Source organism: Phocoena phocoena, chromosome 15, assembly GCF_963924675.1.
Source record: "Phocoena phocoena chromosome 15, mPhoPho1.1, whole genome shotgun sequence".
Classification (NCBI taxonomy): domain Eukaryota; kingdom Metazoa; phylum Chordata; class Mammalia; order Artiodactyla; family Phocoenidae; genus Phocoena; species Phocoena phocoena.
In genome coordinates this window covers 40,452,729-40,473,306 of record NC_089233.1, presented here as the reverse complement: position 1 = coordinate 40,473,306, position 20,578 = coordinate 40,452,729, and the positions used below count along the sequence as shown (strand labels likewise).

Sequence of the window (20,578 nt, the reverse complement as noted above, 5' to 3'; positions counted from 1 at the left end):
ATGCCGCGACATCAAGGAAATACAGACTGGACCTAGAGAAACCACAATTGCAGAGGGAGGACGATATCTGAACAGCCTCACCCTCGAATCCCAATCACATTTCACCACCTCTGTCCCAGGGGCCTTCCTCCAGTGCCAGTTGTTTTCCTCTGCAGCTCTGGGGAGACGGGAGGTCTTCATGGAATCATGAGACAGAAATGAGCAAGTTCTTGAGTTCAAAAAGCTGATCTGGGAATAAGGGAGAATCTGGATGCAGGCTCACAGAGTGAGTTTCCCCAATTCCTAGACCAGATCAAAAACTTCCGGCGCAGAGAAGGAGGAGAGAAATGTGGACAGGAGCTGGGGGCCTGGGGAGACCACCAACCTTGGGGATCCAGCCCTGGACACCATCCTATGGGGATGCTGCAGGGACTGACATGAACGGTCCCCATTGCTGCTCCTGGAGCACCTCCCTGGGTGGGAGCCCTCGCACGATGGCCCAGCACACGGCTCCTGCCTGTGCTTCTCAAACATCCACGCTGTTGGGAGCCCATCTCCTCTCCTCACGTGGGAGCCACTAAATGGGCACTGGACACTGGGATGCAGTGAGGATGGACATATGGACGAGGGAGTCCCCCCACCGGACAGAGCTGGCTGAAGGCAGATGGTCAGGGACCTCCTGGTGGCCTGAGCATCCCTTTGGCCACCCTGGGAAGCCTGATGTGACCCTAAAAGCTCCTCGGAGGAAGAAGTCTCTTCCGTGGGCACAGAGCGTCTAGGTTTTAGAATATAAGGATGGATGTCAGAAACATTCTCGTTGATGTTTCTTTCCTGGGCTGGTCCATGGGTGGGTCTGAGTCACTGGACCAGCTAGCAGCCCATCTTCCAGACTCACTTAGCAGAATTTGCGTTTGTAAGGCCTCCACGTTCATTTCCAGGCGTGCGATACTTTACCACCTCACACCCAAGCACGTAGAAATCTCTGCCCACCGAAAGAGAGAAATCACACTAAAAATGCAAAACGAAGGCTCAAAACTTAGGCAGAATCCCTTCGAAAGCTAACAAGGCACACAGGGGGCATTTACTTCTGCTGTGGAGGCTGATTATTAAAGACAGACCAGTCTTGAGAAAGAATCTCAAATATTGATGACTTAAAGCTTCTTCACTGGAAGAGAAAATGTGGAGCCCGGCTCACAATCGCAGAGATTCAGCTGTCTACATGCAGGACGAGCAGCAAAATGTCACAAGGTATTTATAAATCACCAACAAAGCATGATTCCACAGTTATCTACAGGCTTGTTTGTCCATCTGGGGCAGGGCCCATGAGTTTCTAGGGTGCACATTTCCTCACAGACCAGGCAACACTGCTTTCAGCATCTCAACGTCAGAACAGGCTGACTGTAAAGCAAGTTCTCAGACAAGTGTGTTTCCTCGGGGACAGGCATTGCTGATAAAGTTACACAGACGACGGCTTTGCACTCTAGGAAGGAACCCATATGGAAAGAAAGTCGGAAGGACTCTTTTTCTAGTGCAGTCTCAGGCCTGAGCATTTCTGACAGCCACAAAACCAGAAAAAGCCAAGGGAAAGCTGAAGTCACAGTGTGGGGAAATTTTAACCAGAAATGGCTACGTGATTTCCACAAAGCTCACACAAAAGAGGGAAATTTTAACGAGAAATGGCTACGTGATTTCCACAAAGCTCACACAAAAGAGGGAAGTATTTGTGTGAAAGGAAAGAAAAAGAGAGGTAAGCTTTTTTGACAAGGAAGATTGAAGGATGGTTTGGGGGAGTCCTCGGAACCACCTGTGACCAGAGGCCAGCACCCGGCTGAACTCAGCAGCTACATGAAAAGCCTCCGGTGAAAAGCAAGCTCACGGGGTCTGTGTGGAAAGGGGTATGTGAGTTTAGGTGCAAATGTAAAGTTTAATCGGGTTTTGGGTTATACTCTGAAAGGCTCAGGCACTCCGGTGGAGACCCCAAATCACTGCCAGTCGGTTCCTGGGGCCCTCTCCCTGGGGCGGCCTGGGGTGACAGGACACAGCTCTGGGACCCTCCCACAGAGGGCTTCCGTCCCCTCACTGGAGGAGGCCAGATGATGAGTCCCCACATCCCATTTATGATGTCCTGAGAGGTGTTCCTCAGGTACCTGCATTCTGGGACCCCCTACTCAAATGGCCCTGAGCCTTCCTCGCTGGACTTCCTGGACCTCTGTCGCCTGGCTGGGGAGCAGACTGCTCTGGGTCACCTCTGGCCATGCCTGATCCAATTCCCCAGGCGAGGAGGGATGGTGACTGGGGGCTGCTTCCCCGCACTTCCAAGCCAGCAGCCGAGTCACCTCTTGGTACCTCCCACCCTCCCACCTTAGTTTCCGCTCACTCCAGACCCCCTGGACTCGAGGGTCTACATCTTCGATCACGGGTTTCTGGTTCCTGCCTGGAATCCCTTCCCCCTTCTCCTTTGGAAAATGCCTGCCCACTTTTCAAACCCACTCAGCTGCCCTCCAGCACTGGGTGGAGCCTTCACTGCGTTCCCACGGCACTGGGGGGACCACGGCCACGCTCACACACTGTGGGAGCGGTCCAGAGGTGGGCCTGCCTACAAGACAGCGGGCTCCTGCAGGGTGAGCTGTGTTCGGGCTTTTAGAAGGGTCCAGCCCGGTGCCACCATGTTGCAGGGGCTTGGAGATGCTTTCCAGCAGGCTGAGTGCAGGAACCTGTATGTAGCTCCCGTAGCTCTGACTCATGCATCTATCTGTTCACTGGCCACCGAAACAGCTCAGGTTAGCCCTGGCGGCCTTTCTTACAACCAACAACGTTCACCTGACAATTTCTAAGCGCCTTAAATGTGCTGGGTGCCATAGTGGGTGGACGGGTAAAAAGAACAGTTTGTCTCAGTGCTGAACAATCAAGGACTGAGCAGCTTTTGTTTTGCGACTCGTCAGACGCTGCATAAGGGTTTCTCGTGATGCTCAGGTCCCCCCAGGGGGCTTATACTCTTAAGGGTAGGATAACATAGACTTGCTCCTTGACCCTGGGGAGGCCACCAGCAGGCCCACCCTGACAGGTGGAGAAGAGGGGCCCCTCCTGGGCCGAGCCCGGCCCCGTCCTGCACCTGCCTGCACGTGGACCCCCACTAGGCAGCAGGGCAGGCTTCTCCACTGGGGTCTCCTCCCTCTAAGAGGTGGGTCCGGGGAGGAGGCCTGCGCAGTCCTTGGCCATAGGTACAGGCTGCCTGGGTGGAGAATTCTGAAATTCCGGGTGCCTGGAGCGTGGTCTTGAAGGGGTGGACGCTGACCTTGGCCCCTGGACTCCCTGCCCTGTGGTTTCTATGATGCAGGGCCCAGGGCCGAGGATGGGGGTCAGAGCCAGTGATGACAAAGTGTGAAGCTGCAGGCTTATATCCACTCTTTTAGGCACGTGGGGAAAAAAAGCACCTTTAAGCAAAGGGGAGAATTACCCTTGTTCGTCTACTTGGCCTTCATGCCTGCCTGGGATGCACTGCCACAGAGGGCAGAGGCCTTACGGGGACCCTCGGCTCACGGAGGACGAGGCGCACGGACCCTCCTCAGGACCCCGGTGGGAGGTGGAGCCCCGCCATCGGCAGATAACCGCACTGCCTTGGGAGACGGAAGCTCGTGCCGTTCGGGCCCGGGCCGAGAGTGGAAGCCTCATCTCCCACATGCCGAGGCATCAGGGCACTGAGGCTGCTGGGGCGTTCTCAGCCCGGTGACCAGGAAGGCTCCCTGGTGCCAGGGGTGGCAGCTGCCATCCACAGTAACTGCTGGGTGCCTGTAACTGCGCTGAAGGGCAGGAGGCTGCAGAGTCTGCTCTATCGTTTGGTATTTTTAGAGAATGTCTTTGCTGACAGAAGATCCCTCGTGCCTGTTTTTCAGGCAGGGTATTGGCCGGTTGGGGTGAGTGGGGAAAGTTCACCAGGAAGGGGGTCACGCTGAGGGCAGCTTATGCGTCCAGAGGGTAAATATCTTACCGGAAGCCACGCACAAAGCAGGGAGCACAGAACTGGGCCCCAACCCATGTCTGGTCTGACTCCAAAGCCCAGGGTGTGCCCTCTGACCTACTCAGGTCAGGTGTGGTTGGAAAAGTAAGGTCTCTGTCCCCTCCCCTGAGTCATGGTGTATGTGTGACTGCAATAGAGGCCGCTGGAAATGACGTGTGTGACTTCTAAGGCCGGGCCATTCAGGGCTGCTTCCTTGTCACCGTGACCCTCCCTCTGCAAACCCTCAGCTGCCACGTGGAGCCACGCTGGAGGGGCCACACCAAGGTGCTCTGGTCAGCAGCGCAGGCGACCTAGTCCTCTGGGCACCGCAGACACGGACAGCAAACAAGGGGGTGGACGAGCCTTCTTCGAGGGCTCCTCCAGCAGCAATGGCTCCAGCCCCAGCCATCGGTGTCACCACCAGCCGTCCGAATCGTCCCACCCCGGGCCCCGGATCCGGGGGTACAGCATCCCCTCTGTGCCCTTTCTGAACTACTGACCCCTGGAACCCATGAGAAACAGAAAGTGGTTCTTGGGTGTGTCACTAAATTTGGAGACTGTTTCCTAGCAATAAGTAACCAGAACGGAATTAAGAGCATTCCGGGGGAGAGTGAACGCCGCCGAGATGGGAAAGCACGGTGACGGACCTAGTGGAGCCTCTGCCCTGGGTCTTTCTGGTTCTGCAGCCACTCCTTCGAGACAGCTTCACCCCTGCACTCTCCCCAAACTCTCCGAATGGGGACAAGGAAAATCAAAGGCCTTCAAGCCACTGGGCCTGTGGACGAAGTGCTAGGGCAGTGGTGGATATTAAGAGCCAGAACACACTTTTATGGACCACCTACTACGTGCCATTACATTTAATCCACGAATTTAACAAATACTTTGGCCCCATCATGTGCCAGGAACAGGTCTGGGAAGGAAGCCACGCACAAAACTACGTCCCTGTTCTCATGGGGCTGATGTGTGAGTGAGGGTGACGGGCAGTAAGCAAATAACTCTATAATATCATGTCACAGCGCTCGGTGCTGTGGAGAAAAGTAAAGCTGGGTAAGGGGAAAGACAGGCAGTTGACAAAGGCTGGTTGGAAAAGGAAGGCCTTCTCAAGAAGGTGGCGTTTCAGCAGAGAGAGCCCAGGCTCTGCCCAACCTCAGAACCCACGCCCTGGGCATGGGTATCAAGGAAAGAAAAATCCAGGTATCTTCCAGTGTACACACCTGTGGCCTCTTAGAAACAGTACATTTGGATACACACTTCCATATATAAAACAGATAAACAACAAGGACTAACTGCAAAGCACAGGGAATTATACTCAACATCTTGTAATAACTTATAATGGAAAAGAATCTGAAAAAGAATAGGTACACGTATATATACACACACAGAGATATTACGTAACTGAATCACCATGCTGCACACCTGAAACACTGTCAATCAACTATACTTCAATAAAAACATTTTTTAAAAGTACATTTGGAGGGCTTCCCTGGTGGCGCAGTGGTTGAGAGTCCGCCTGCCGACGCAGGGGACACGGGTTCGTGCCCCGGTCCGGGAGGATCCCACATGCTGCGGAGCGGCTGGGCCCGTGAGCCATGGCTGCTGAGCCTGCGCGTCCGGAGCCTGTGCTCCGCAACGGGAGAGGCCGCAACAGTGAGAGGCCCGCGTACCGCCAAAAAAAAAAAAAAAAAAAAGGTACATTTGGAGATCGCCCTCTATGGGGCTCACAGGCCCCCTACCAGGCATGTGAACAGGAGGGGAGACTCCTCTGAGGGCACCTCTCTGCATCCCGCCCCCCAAGACCCCCGCCAGGCCTTCCCTCCGGCCCTGAAGACAGGGCCACCAGAGGGGTACTTACACAGAGCACGTGGAGGACCACCGCCCCCTGTCTTCTGTCCTCGTTGGTGAAGATGTCATTGGGGAACTCGTGCAGGGCTACAGAAGGGAGAGAGAAAAACAGCTCAGTACAGGTGGCAACACTTTCAGGGCGGGAGGTCTGGGACAGCGCCGCCACCTGGATGAGGAAAGATTACATCTATATGTTCACAAATCTCTAACTGGAATTTGGTGTTTCCTCCAGATAAGAACGGAGGCAACAAACTGCAGCTGTGCTAGAAGCACCCGGGCTCTGCCCCCAGGAGACACGTTCATGATCCTCTGTCCTGCCATCCTCATGGCTCACTCATCACTTTAGCGTGAGGGTGGCTTGCAAACCGCCACCTGTGACCAAGGGTTCGTGAGAAAACACGGGAACCACGATCGTGCAGGTCTATCTTCTAACACAGTGACAACTTCATTTCAGTGGATCAGTCTCCCTCTGTCACCTCACACATCTTGCAAACACTGAAATGTTTTCCCGAGCAGAGGTCTGCAGGCTTCAGGGATTACCCAGGGGTCCGTGGCACACACAGGATTAAGTCCCTGCTCTAAACTGTCCCTCTGTCCCTCCTTTCCTTGTCCCACTCCTGCCCTGGCCCGGGGCCTGGGCTTCTTATGACTCCCTCCCGGCTCTCACTTCTATAACACATTGCCCTCCCCTCCCCAGGGAGTCCAGTACAGGGCAGAAACCACGAGAAATCATCCTTTCTGCCCACTTTCCAAACCCAGGACGCTGATGATGGCCGCTGTGGGGCAAAGCTAAGGAGAGGGAACCCTGCAGGGCAGGCCTGTCTCTCACCCTCGGGCACCCAGAGCCCAGATTTCCTGTCACCGTCCGGCCCACCTTGCGCCTGGACCTGGCCGACCCTGAGCCCCACTCCGTGGTTCTGAAGATGACAAGCCCTGCCCGCAGGTCCTTCCTGATGTGCCCTTCGTCTGTATGAACTCTCAGCGCCCGTGGGATGGGTTGGCTGCTGACAGGCCGGGATGGGCAGAGACGGAGGCTCTGAGGGCAGGACGGCCACACAGACTTGTGCAGAGTTGACAACGGCGCACGCAGTGAGCTCTGCTCCTGGCAGGCGTGGGCCCTGCACTTCGCACCCACTACGCCTCTGACCCGGGACAGAAAGCTGCTGCTCCCGTGCTGTAGATGAGGAACCCGAGGCACAGCCGGACCGGACACCATGCTAGAGGGTCCACAACGAGGACCACGCACCCAGCAGACGGGCCGGGGCCGCCCTCGTGCTGTGATCCCGGCTCCCGGCATCTATTAACCATCTTACTCCACCCGGTGACCTCTTCCTTCTGGGGGCCCCTCCAAGCAGGGGACCTGATCTGATCTAAATTCTGCCTCCACACACCAGAGGAAAGCAGGTAGGCTGTTTGTTCCTTTGCATTTCTCTGTGCAGCTGCCACGGGGCTTTTCAGCGCCGGGCAGTTCCCGGGTCAATGTGACCATCCCATTGCCCACCTACCCCCAGAAGTGGAGACTGGGTGGTTGGCCTGGTTAGCGTATTGATCAGGACAGCCGTCATCCTGGGGAAACTGAAACCAGGGTCTGCCCTGTGATGGGCGCCACACAGAACATTCACGCGTGGGGACTGCCTACCATCAGCGAGGAGGAAGTGGGAAAAGTGAGGGGGCATCGAGGTACCTCTGGTGCTGATATATGGAAGCCAGCTACTTTCATCCCTCCTACCCCACCCTGGCTGAGGGCAGCAGGTGAAGGGAGTGAAGGCCACGGTGCAGGCAGCCTTACCAGTCCGCGTCTGCAAGGTGCCCACACCGTGCCAGCTCCGTCATCCCTGCCTCTCCACCAGGACCTGCAGGAATGGTTTGATCAAGGGTACTATGTCAGTATGTGATACATTTATGTTTCGAATCCAGGCATTTTGGTTTTTAAATCCCCTTGGCACTCAACAGTGAGTGGAATGGCCATGACCAGGTGGATCCTCTGGGCTTTGAGTTTTGGTAGGGGAGGGTCTCGGCAGAGGCCTGGATGCCCAGCCAACCCTGGGAGCTGGCTGGGGCTCTTGGATAGGACCAGGCTGAGGGCTGTGCCCGTAGATGGGGAAGGACCCACAGAGCCCAGTGCTGACGCCGGAGGGGCTGAATGCTGTCCAAAGTCCTGGCCAAGCACGTGTTGGGTGGGGGTGAGGAGGGGACGGGAGGGGGGAGTGGGCGTGGGGACCACAGCACTCTCCTTCAGGCTTCTCTTTCCTTACGGCTCAGGGACCCTCCTCTCTCTCTGGGGAGTGGGAGGCTTGGCAGTGTCCCCGTCTTGATCTGCTCTTCCCGGCCTGGTGCCTGATTCATCACCAGCCAGAAACTCCTAGTCCCCGGTCAAGGGTGTCTCCTCCTGTCGGAACCCATGACTGGCCACGAGAAAATCGGTGAAATTCTCCGTGAGATGATCCCAGTGTAGCAGTGGGGGGGCTGGGGGCTGTGAGCAGAGCAGCCGGCCCTGCCGGACCTCCTCACTGAGCTGAAGGTGGCTGGGCAGTGGCTGAGACAAAGCGTGGGTGTGTCAGGGGGTCAGCTGGGGGGAATGCAAGGCAGTGGAGAGTTAATTAAATGCTTTCAAATTGGTTTGCTTCTGAACAGCAACAAGATCCCACACGCCTGGGATCTTCTTTGGTGGATCCCAGGCGTGTGGGAAGAGCAGCCAGGAGAAGTATGCCCGGGAAGCCTCACCTGACACGGTTCCCACTCCGACCGCCCCTTCATGGCAGCCCCTCTGAAAACATGCACTGGGCTGCCGGTGAAATTATTACAATGATTTCAAAGAGCTAACGCACACCTTGCAGAGAATACTGCAGGTATTTCACACTCCCTCTTAGAGATACATCATCTTTTGGAAAAACGTCACGAAAAGAGATTTCTTTTAACAACTGAGCTGGGGCTGTCTCCTCTTGCCCTCCAAGAGATGAGCTTCCTTCATAGGTGGGTCGCTCCAGAGCAGGCCCCCAGACAACAGTTTGAAGGCCAGCAGGTGACCCCAGGAGGGGAGTGGCGAGGTAAGATAAGAAAGGGAAGGAGCTGATACATAGGCTCAGACTTGCCAGGGCCCCTCTGGGAGCCACTACAGAACATGCCCCGGGGCTATACATGGACCCCCATCCGTCATGTTTAAGGCTGTCTTCAACACTTTAGGGCAGACCCTTAACACTTCTGCACACCTCTGCACTGGCCAAGTCAGGTGTGTTCCTGGGAACAGAGAAGGCCCTAGAGAGAGTCACAGGCGCATCAAGAAACCATCCTCGCACGTGGCGTGGTGATGCCTGCATGGTCTGCGTGGTATCTGCAGGGGACGCCCATGATCTCCATGATCCTCCAAGCGCCCTTCTGAGGGAATGCAAGGGAAGAGGGACGGGGTGTCTCTATGAATAGGAGGAAGAGCCCCTAGCTTGCTCCTGCATAACTGGCGTCAGCACAGAGCGGCGGGGCGTGGGGTGGAGGTGGCAGAAGGAAGACCCTGGGCCCGGGCCTAAAAGTCTGGGTAAACTGCCGTTGTGCTGTGCCTTCCGAGTCTAGCATGGCGGTGCCTGAGTGTTCAGAGTGCACCACAGTGGGCTGCATTGTAACCTGTTCTTCTATTAAGCATCGAATCCACCACGTTAGAATCTTATCTGGCTCATCTGCGAAGGGCAGAAGCAGACGACCCTGGCCACAGAGGATGTGTCCCGGGAGCAGCCCTGTCACCAGAGACCCACGGGGGCAGCAGCTTTGTTGGAGGGACGCCCCCAGTGCTCATGACTTATCTCATCAGCCCCTCCTATGCACCCCACACAGCGTCTACCAGTACACACGCTGTTATTTCACACAGCGTTGCTCTGTCCAGGCTCTAAAGCAGTTTGGTATGATGGTGTTTAATCTCCCTAAGAAGGGGTCAGCCTGGGCCCCGGAAAGCGTCCTCAGTAGGGCATCTGGAGCTGTGAGGTTCACACCCAGGCCTCCCACGGTGTGGCCTTTGTTGACATGTCACTTCACCTCTGCGGACCTCAATCCACCTGTTGGCCCATCTGAAAAATGGCTGCGGCTCCTCGTCTCCGCTGCTTCTGGTCCACGCACACAGTACGGTCAGTGCATACAGCAGGTGCCTAATAAGTGTCAGCAGGATGAAGAGCTCTGAAGGGAGGGGACTGGGACACTGACCAGGGATGGAGTGAGTCAGCCTTTCCCGGCTGGCCCTACGGTTCAAGAAAATAGCTGCCAGGGCTTCCCTGGTGGCGCAGTGGTTGAGAGTCCACCTGCCGGTGCAGGGGATGCGGGTTCGTGCCTGGGTCCGGGAGGATCCCACATGCCGCGGAGCGGCTGGGCCCATGAGCCATGGCCGCTGAGCCTGCGCGTCCGGAGCACGCCCCAGAAACAGCGCTTTCAGAAGAGCTGCAGTTGCCCAAGAAGAGTGAACGGAGACAGGGTGGCCCGCTGGACTGGAAGACTCTGCCCAGCACTTCTTGGCCTCAGTTTCCTCATCTGTAAAACCAGGTGGGGCCTGCAATGCGTCCCGCAGAGCTGATGGCGGTACTGATGCCATCCCAGCCGCCCTCCACTTGGCAGTGCTTCTTGCATCCAAATCCAAAAGAACCAAGGGCATTTCTTAAGGCCTGAGCTAGGATGCTCACCATTGTTGGGAACTTATCATCATCCTGGGACTGCTGGTTAGATTCCATGTAAGAACCCACCATGCGGAATCAGGGCTGGGTTCAGATCCCACCTATACCACTCACACGTTATCTTTTCTCCTCTCTGAGCCCACCTCCTTCATCTGTGAGATGAGGTGTGGATGCCATCCGTGCAGTGTTGCCGGGAAGAGCACAGACAGGGTGTGTGAAACACCTCCCGCCATGCTTCCCGGGTACCTATTGCATTTCTTCCTAATTATAATGATGGTGGGATGCTGCCCGGCAGGGGGCCGAGGACACATTCCTCACAGTGTTGGTGTTAAAATCCACCAGTCACCAACTCCTGCCTGCCAGGCCTCTGCGTCTGTTTCCCCAGGGTGGCGTCCAGTCTGAAGGAGCTGCGTGAGTGCATGAGCCTCTGGTAAGTGCTTCCCTGTTCGGGCTGTTGGGAGCCCGAGGTTCCCTTGTCATGCTAGGAACAGCAACACATCCAGCTGAGGGTTCCCCCAAACACCTTCAAAATCCTCAAAGTCTCTTTCTCTCCCCCAATTTTCTTTCCAGCACATCTTGCCAGCCCTGGGGCGGCGGAGGCAAGCAGTGCTGTTCCCATGGAAACCACAGAGCCTGGAGGGAGCGGATTCCCCTTACCAAGGCAACGGCAATCAGCGGCCTGCTTCTCTCTCCTGGCCACTTTCCTGAGGCCTGAGTTTGATGAGTCTAAATGGAGGTTTGAAGAGGATGGAGAGTTTTTTGGGTTTCTTTTTTAATGCAGCAGGGGCTTTCACAGCATCTTCAGACGTACTAATTACGTATCGATCCAATGGAACAGCCCAAAGTGAAGATCAACACACCTGAAAAGGCCAGGCTCCCTTAAAACACCAGAGTGAAAGGAATCTGTGAGGCTGCAAACCAACACAACGCCCTTCTCTCATCCAGGGTTTTTTTTTTTTTTTTTGTAATTTTTTTTTTTTTTTGCGGTACGTGGGCCTCTCACTGTTGTGGACTCTCCCGTTGCGGAGCACAGGCTCCGGACGCACAGGCTCAGCGGCCATGGCTCACAGGCCCAGCCGCTCCGCGGCATGTGGGATCTTCCCGGACCGGGGCACGAACCCGTGTCCCCTACATCGGCAGGCGGACTCTCAACCACTGCGCCACCAGGGAAGCCCCTGTTTATTTTTTTAATCACAAAATACCCAGAGCATCTTGATTGGCCCCTTGGGGATCGCACCAAGAATTGGGGTCTTGACACTGCCCAACTCCTCCCCTGCAGCAATGGGGAGGAGAAGACTTCGTGCTTCTCTTTTAGACGCTTTGATCTGTCCTGGTACTCCCCCACCCCTCGCCCCCGTGATGCCTGCTGCTCCCTGGTCCCCTGGTACGAACATTGGGAAACCCAGTCTGCCAGGTGTGGTAACACTCAGCCTCCCACAGAGCCTTCCCGACCCTCTTTTGGTGGCCCTGTCGTACTGTGTGTGTACCCAACATGTGACTTTCCAACAAACTGCAGTCGTACCTTGGACTCAACCACCCGGTGAGCTCCCGGAGGGCAGGACCACTCTCTGGGCAGCACCTACCAGGTCCGGGTCCACGAAAGAGAATGACAAATACCAAGTGAATGGACTCAGAGAGCCCTTCTCCCAGGACACAGCTTTTGTGTACACCCAGGACAGAATTATTAGCTGAGAAAGGACACTGGGAGGGAAAATTCAATAAAACACCCAACAACTGGATTCCAACTTGGATGGCCTTTCAGCCTGTGAACAAATATCCCATTTCTTCCTGTTCCAAGACCTGGAAGGAGCACACGTGTAGGCCCGCTGCATGGTTAGATGGGGCCATGCCGTATGCTTTGGTTAATGAAATGTGAACAAAACAACAGGCTGTCTGCCCTTTCTAGGCAGACTTTCACAGCCAGCGTCTGACTCACTACCTTGCACGCTCTTGGTTAAGCCTTCATGGAAACATCTGTCAGGATGAAGCTTCCATCAGCCTGGTCCCTGAGCAACTGATATCAGAATCCCACACCCCTGATGTGCACATCTGGTAGCATGAGTAATAAACAGTATTTGTATTCTTCTTAGCCACTGAGATTTGGGGCTGTTTGTTACCCAGCGTATCCAAGCAATGCAATAGCAAACATGTCCTCAGCATCCCTACAGCATTTTGCACGTGAGGCTTCGAGGCAACCTTTGGTTTCTCGTGTCTTCTCCACTAGACTGGGGAAGCGTGGGTAAGGCTGGAGGAAATTTATTCTTCTTTGTATCTCCTATGCCTACCTAAGCACCTGTAATAGACAGTTGCTTAATGAGTGTTCGTTGATCAAATGAACACATTTGTCATGAATGAAGGCCCCTGAATAAAATTACCTGCAAAAGAATCTGTGAAAGTGGATGTATCCACAACTTGAAAAGTTTCAGGCTCACCTCACACTGGTCAGAATGGCCATCATCAAAAAATGTGTAAACAATAAATGCTGGAGGGGTGTGGAGAAAAGGGAACCCTCTTGCACTGTTGGTGGGAATGTAAATTGGTACAGCCACTATGGAGAACAGTATGGAGGTTCCTTAAAAAACTAAAAACAGAACTACCATATGACCCAGCAATCCCACTCCTGAGCATATACCCAGAGAAAACCATAATTCGAAAAGACGCATGCACCCCAATGTTCATTGCAGCACTATTTACAATAACCAGGACATGGAAGCAGCCTAAACGTCCATCAACCGAGGAACGGATAAAGAAGATGTGGTACATATATACAATGGAATATTACTCAGCCACAAAAAAAGAACAAAATAATGCCATTTGCAGCAACATGGATGGACTTAGAGATTGTCTTTCTGAGTAAAGTAAGTCAGACACAGGAAGACAAATATCATGATATTGCTTATATGTGGAATCTAAAAAAGAGGGTACAAATGAACTTATTTACAAAACAGAAATAGAGTCACAGATGTAGAAAACAAACTTATGGTTACCAAGAGAAAAGGGGGGGAGGGATAAATTGGGAGATTGGGATTGACATTTACACACTACCATATATAAAATAGATAACTAATGAGAACCTACTGTATAGCACAGGGAATTACTCAATGCTCTGTAATGGCCTAATTGGGAAAAGAATCTAAAAAAAAAAAAGAGTGGATACCTGTATATGTATAACTGATTCACTTTGTTGTACACCTGAAACTAACACAACATTGTAAATCAACGATTTTCCAATAAAAACTTAAAAAAAAAAAAAAGAACAGTTTCAGGGCATTTCAGTCTCAGTGAGGCTGAGCAGAACACAGGGGTACAAGGGGGAGCCTGATGGCAACAGGAGGGTGCAGGCTGCTGTGAGGTCATCAATGGAATTTGCGTCTCATTCTAAGGACTGTCAATAACAAGGGAAAATTTATTAACAAATCAAAATTGTGCAAAAGAAAAAAGTACTTATTTAGCCCTTACCATGCATACTCTGGGTACTGTACTTAACCCCAGTCCCAGAAAGATAAAGGATGCACAGTCCTGATCATTGAGGATTTAACAGATGAGTGAACAAAAGGTTAGGCTGGAAGCAAGGGAAGCCTCAACTCTGAAATCACACCAATAATTTAAGCGTCCTGAATCGAAGCACAGAACTAATCTTTACAGAGTACTGTAAATATGTATTTACCACTTTTTCATTGCTTCTACGGGATAGGAATCATTATCCTCAACGTATAGATGAGCAAACCAAGGCCCAAAGAAGGCAAGTAACCAGCCCATGTTCACACCATGTTCATGGAGGAGCCGTCCCGTCATAGTTGAGGTCTGACTTTCTAGCATGTTGGTCCCTCTGTATTAGAAAAGGCAAATGGACCGTTTTTTTCCCCTTGACTTTTAAGGGTGCAATTCCTCCCTTTCAAAAGCCAGAAATGAAGTCCTAGACTCAAATGGGTGGATGTGTGTGTGGAAGCAAGACGGTGGATAACACCTCTGTGAAGGAGGATGTAACACGGGTCATGGCAACCAGAAGCCTCAGTCTAGGGCCGCTCAAACTATTACTCAAAAAGGTAGCAGAGTCAAATTCACTGACAAAGGTCGTCTCAGCCAAATGCTTATGTGGTGACATTTGCTTAGCACAGGAAGCCAGGGTTTTATAAGAGCCTGAACACCTGGATTTGAAGCCCTCCTTCACCACTCATGAGCTCTGTCGCCTTGGAAAAAATCCCTGAACCTTTTCCCGTCTTAATTTCTTAATGTGCAAATGAGAGAATGAAAACAATAGCAGTTTATACAGTTATTATGAGGATTAATTGTGATGATACTTATGAAATATGCAGTACCTAGAATCAGGTAAGTAATGATTAAATGGTAGGTCCTTTTACTCTATTAAATAATGGAGAAGGAGAAATAGGGGCAGGAGGTGTTTCCCAAGGCATCAATGCCCTGCCCACCTTCCTGGGGTCCTACCATTTTCAGTCTGGGTAACCCCCAGCACTTGCATCTCTTTGCCTGAGGGCTTTCTCCAAAGCTGAGGATGGGAGCTCTGCCCAGATCCTGCAGGCTGGATGAGCTGCAGAATCTCTATGGCTCTTTGCCCCAGGAGAAGCCCTCCACCAAAGTCTGATGGGAGGTGGGTGTATAAGTACCCCAGCTCCCTCACCGCGTGGCTGAGAGAACTGAGGAGTATTCTGTGCTGTCTGCTACAGTTCTCAGCGGGATTAAGGTCTAGCTACCCAGAGTGACAACTGGTTTTGTAACACTCCTTTGATTGGCTGCCTTCCCCTCCCTGTCTCTTTTCCTGACTCCCCTATCTAAACCATCTCCAAAATAAACTTGTACTTGAGTTTGCCTGAGGGCCTACTTCTGGCAAATCCACATTTAGACAGAGGGAGCTAGGAATTTTGCACTCTTGCACCCCTCCATTTCAACAAAGGTTAGTCTTTCCAGCAGAGAATTCATCCATATTCAGGTGAATCTCACCTCCAATAATGGCCTCATTTCCATGCATTTATAGAGAAGTGATGCATCCTGCATTGTGAACAGCAGCACAGAACCACCTCCCTCCTGAACGCAGGTTAGGAGACGGTCTTTGCCCCTTTTTCATGGTGCAGAAGTTGATCCAACACCCATGACAAGCTCCTTGATTTCCACTCCAGAGCTCTTTTTCTCATGTCCATATTGGCAAAAGATGTTAAACAATCATCCCACAAGCTTTTCTCCTGGAAGGGAACAGACATTCTTTGCAACTGAAGAACCCCAGTCATTAGTTACATAGAATTTTGGCCTGGCAGGGCCCTGAAATGTAATTTGATGAACTAGAAACATATTTCTTTATCAATAATAAAACACCAAGGCACCCACGCTGCTCAAGTGCCTGGGCCAGCAGCTACTGTAGAAAATACAGTGATCCCATGAATAATGCTGTGTTCTCAGGCCACAGGCATGGCCGCAGAGGGAAGGAGGCCTCTTTGCAGAGGCAAGAGGCTACCACTCGCAGTTGTTGCTCCTGTGGGGTCATCACAGCTGTGTCAGTAATGAATTCTTATTAAAGGAAATGAAATATTTATGGTAAATAGCTCTGTGGTGTTCAGAACTTTATGCTCTCCTTGGGCTGCTCTGTTCCTCAAAATGCCCCTTGGTGCCCTTGGTGCCAATGGCAGAGACAGAACATTTGGATGGATGAGCTGGGGTCTGACCCAGGTATTGCATCTCCTGTGTTCCCATGTCTGCTTCTTGATCCAGAGAAATACAGACCAACAGGTGGGTTTCTGATGTATGCAGAAACCCACTACACGGCTCCGACACACGAGGGTTGGAAAGAATGTTCATTCCTTCTCAGCACCCTTGGAGAAGATGAGCCTAAGTGAAAAACTTTCTTAGGAGAAATGTCATTAAAATAGTTATTTTTGAATGTAACAATTCCCTACAGGAACCTATGCTGAGAACGTTCACTCTTTAAGCATTTATTCTACTGAAGATGAAGTGTGCATGCCAAATGACTGGTAATTTCAAAATCAGTGATTTTTTAAAATGTTAACTCATCGCATTTCAGAGCTAGAAGCAACCTTTAGTGTTCTATTGGTCTATAGATGGAAAGGTAGTTAGCAGAAGGATTTGGTGAGAAGCACTGTTAAAGTTCTCCTCTGCTTCCCCTTTTAAAACCTGCTTTCTTTTTCTCCATGATGTTATTCCATGATCATCAATTTCAGGGATAGAAAGTAGACCTCATCTCATATGTTCATCAGTTTATTGGTAATGACTGACTGTTAGGCTGCATCTTAGATGGGGTTCATTGTGGTAGAGCATCGTGATCTGCTAACAATGTCTGCCATGGTTATGGGAGAGGAAACGGGGGCATGTGTGCTTCTTATTTCCCTGCACTGAAGCTTTGCTGATAAAATCCTAAAAAGAGAGAATAACTGGCCCTTGTTACTCCTGGTAATAGTGATAACTGTCATTTCCTTTGATCTGCACCTGATTTCGAGTATAATCCACTGAAAAGCTGGAGGGAGATTAAAAGTGCTTCAATAATCAATTATATCTCAATTAAAAACAACATATTCAGAACTCATACTGAAAAAAAATGTTTCAATATGATCACCCAAATGTGCCAAATATATTCAAGCAGATGTATTAGGTGGTTATCCATTTATAAAATATTATCTTGAAATCTAGTCTATAATAATGAAATAAATATCTAAGAAAACTCACAGCTAGTTGTAGGAAGAGATGTAAATAAATAGACAAACTATTGGCTAATTCAGTTGGCAAAATACAAGCTGTATTTACTCTTAATTTAGTATTTGGCAACCCCTGGACTCTCCTTGAGGGAAAATGAAGATGTTACCTGGAGGAAACCATTTTCCCTTTATGTTACCATACATTAGATACTTTTGACAATTTACCTATGGTTTGGGGTCAAAACACTCAAGGATCTTCTAGATACACCAGAAACTCTTTGAAGGGTAGACTAGAACTCAAGGCTTTTTTTGTTGGATCATTAAGTTTGTGCATCCAAAGTCTAGATTCCAACTATCATGGATCCATCTTTTGGAAAATAACTGTCACTGAATATGAATGAAAATTAAGAGGAGTGTAATTAATCCTAAACAAAAAGTAATTCTTATAGCCATTTCTCTCCATTTTCTTAGCCCATCACTGGGCTCAAGTAGTGGCACATTACAGCTTTGAGTGAAAGAGACTAAATGCCTTTTGATTCCACAATTGACTCTGTTCTCCAACTAGGCTCTCAGGGTATAGACCAAGGATATATATGAACTGATGACAAAAAAGATATCTTAAGAAAGCCTTGTGCTGTCTTGTATTTAGCAGAGCAAAACTGGCCACAGTTTGGAGCGGGCAGATCAAAGCAAGAGGATCTAGAATCTACTTGGGGTGTGTCTAGTAATTTTTGACTGTATATTCGACTGTACAGTCTTCCACTCTGCTGTCTTCCACTGAAGAGTGCTGAGTTTCGTTGGAACAGAAAGTTAAATTAGTGGTGGGTCATCTCTGGTGCTGGTCTTAGGCTTTTTTCTAATAAAGGCTATTTTTATTATATTCTTAGTCCTGATATATGGTCCTTAGGTTTTCAATGGAAAGCCTGAGCTGTTTAAGCAACCCTCTTTAACTTTGGCGACTTGAACTGCAAACTCTGTCTCCCCAGCGCTGGTAGCTACTGAAATCTCTACTCGGCAGTTCCAGCCTTTCAGCTGCTGTTCCCCAGAAAGTGCCTCGAGTTTCCCCAAAGGCATGCATAATTTTGGGGTCAGTCAAGAATTTGAGGGGAATTTATATGCATGTTTTGGGCTCTCCCTCTGTGAATTCTTCCTTTCTGGGATGTCCCCCAAATTCCAGCTGCTTGGGAGCTCCTCACTCTAATCTGACGTCTCAGCCCAATAAGATCACGGGTGTAGCTCTGCTAGAGCTCTATCCCCACACAGTGCACATCCTGGGAACTTGCACTGGGAAAAGCCAATGGGTGTGGTCCTCGCACAGTGTGGTTCCCTTCTCTGAAACATCATAAACCCTCCAGTCTCTGGCTTGCTTTATTTATTCACTTTCCAGAGCTTTTAAACAATTGTTTTTCTTTATTCTGTTCAGAGTTGATAACTGTTCCTACAGGAGCATTAATCCAATGCACCCAATGATGGGAAGTCAAGTCCAGAATAGATCCTAGATCATAACCTGCAGCAGAAAATTTCCAGTGAACTAAATGCACGTGACACGTTCCCCAAACTTGCTACTAGCTGCATTAAGTCCTCCATGGAACTAATGCAGCCCGAAATAACTGTGTGACCCACTGGTAAATAGCACGCTGGGGAAAGTGAAGGAAGGTCACTGGATGGGCTGGCAAGTTATGATGAAAGGGCTGGGAGGTGACCTAATTTCATACCAACTCATATGGTTAAACCAAGGATTGGACTTAGCGCACTCAGTACAGTGAAAGATTCACGAAGAGATCCTGCAGGCTTCCAAAGCCCTCAGCTATAAATATTTCAAGGTCAAGGCCATCCAAAGACGCATCTGTGGCAGTTCTGATGTCTCTGAAGGTGATGCCCGAAGGCTCAGAAGCAAGAAAGTGTGTTAGGAGGCAAAGTGCTGTCAGAACCCAGTTAACAGCCAAGGCAGGGAAATCACATCCCACTTTCCTTTTGGTGTCTGGAGGAATACACGTTCCCCAAAGTGTCAGATTCTGATGTCGCACATGAAGCTGGCAAACTGGAATTCACAGCAATAGAAGGCAGGTGTTTAATAAAGGCTTTCCAAGTCCAGACTAATTTATGAAGCTTCAGAAACAGAAAAGAAAAGTAGGCAGCAAACAAACTTTTGACTAAATCAGGCCATTACATAAAGCACATACAAGCAGTAAAGTTTAATATTTTTTTAAAGGAAGAAAAGGAAAATTCTGCTCAGTTCCTGAGTTGGTTGAGACCAAACTCATAAATAGCACAACCTGTGTTAAAAATAAGGCAGAAGGACAGGTTTCACTTTGTTCTGGTGTCAGAACTCCCTCACATTCCCTGTGACAAGTCAATGATTGCTTGCCCCCTTCAGAATCTAGGATTTTTTGTCTTTTCTGGTTAGCTTGTGTCTTTCTATGTGCTTATATTTCATTACAGCGTTGGTTGGAGTTGAAAACAGTCAAAGAACTCCTTAAAGAAATCAACATGATTATTTTGGGACAGGAAGACGCAGAGGGCGGTGGCATAAATGTTGTGATGTAATAAACTTCGTGATGTAATAAACTTCATCATGATGTCACAGAGGCCAGAGGCAGACGTACGCATTTACTGTCATAAACCAGGAAAAATCTTGGGCCCGTGTGAGGCAAAGGCTAATCAAAGGCAATGAACATCCTCTCTCCACCCCCACCGTCCAAGGACTGTTTTAACACGTACTTAAGGATGTGGGCCTGCAGTTCACCTGGCACACTGGACAGGTGAGTAGGGTGGGATGACTTAGCAGACTTTCAAAGGATGAAAAAGAAGTTCATATCATTACTTCTTTGACCTTTTCTCATGTAAACACCAAATTTGGGAGCATTTCATATAGATTGATGGAGAAAATCTACTGAAATAATTTTTTAAAGGAAAGACCCTTTTGATGTTTGAGATATGTATTTTTTCGGGGGTGGGAGGGAACAAATATTATTCTAGGATCGACTCCGATGTTTATTTTTCTTGCATCGCTCAAATAAATATGACCAGACTGTCAAACTTAACTGCGTAAAGATCTCTGATGTCCTAGGTAACATGAAGATGAGGAGATGCTTTTTCATCTGAAGATGGAAATGGCAAACTCCGTGGGGGTCCTGGACCAAGGAAACAAGGTCCGGCATAATCACCGGCTAATCTAAGAGGCCGGTGGTCAGGTGCCTACAGGTGGGAGGGCTGGCGAGAGCTGCGTTATCTATGACCCAGAAGCAGAGCAAATCAAGTGGCTTATTCTCAGGGATTTCAAGCAAATGGTTCTCTCCAAGGGTACAAGGTTCCTCTGAGAATGATTCAAAGACCAAAAAGACTCTGATTTCTTTATGATCACAGATGCATCCTGTAATGCTAGCAGACTTTTCAGGGACACACAGACGTTTCTCCATCCATTTAACTCAACAGTGCACGGCGTAGTTGTTACA

At 50.3% G+C, this 20,578-nt stretch overlaps 1 protein-coding gene across 1 annotated transcript in view; it reads right to left on the bottom strand.

Moving 5' to 3' along the window:
- The window catches only part of SLC24A3 (solute carrier family 24 member 3), a 463,454-nt gene that overhangs the window by 187,099 nt on the left and 255,777 nt on the right, over nucleotides 1-20,578 (bottom strand). Inside the window, exon 3 of the mRNA XM_065892354.1 lies at nucleotides 5,829-5,905. Within this exon, the coding sequence (XP_065748426.1) occupies nucleotides 5,829-5,905 (77 nt within the window). The remainder of the gene's footprint in view (nucleotides 1-5,828; nucleotides 5,906-20,578) is intronic.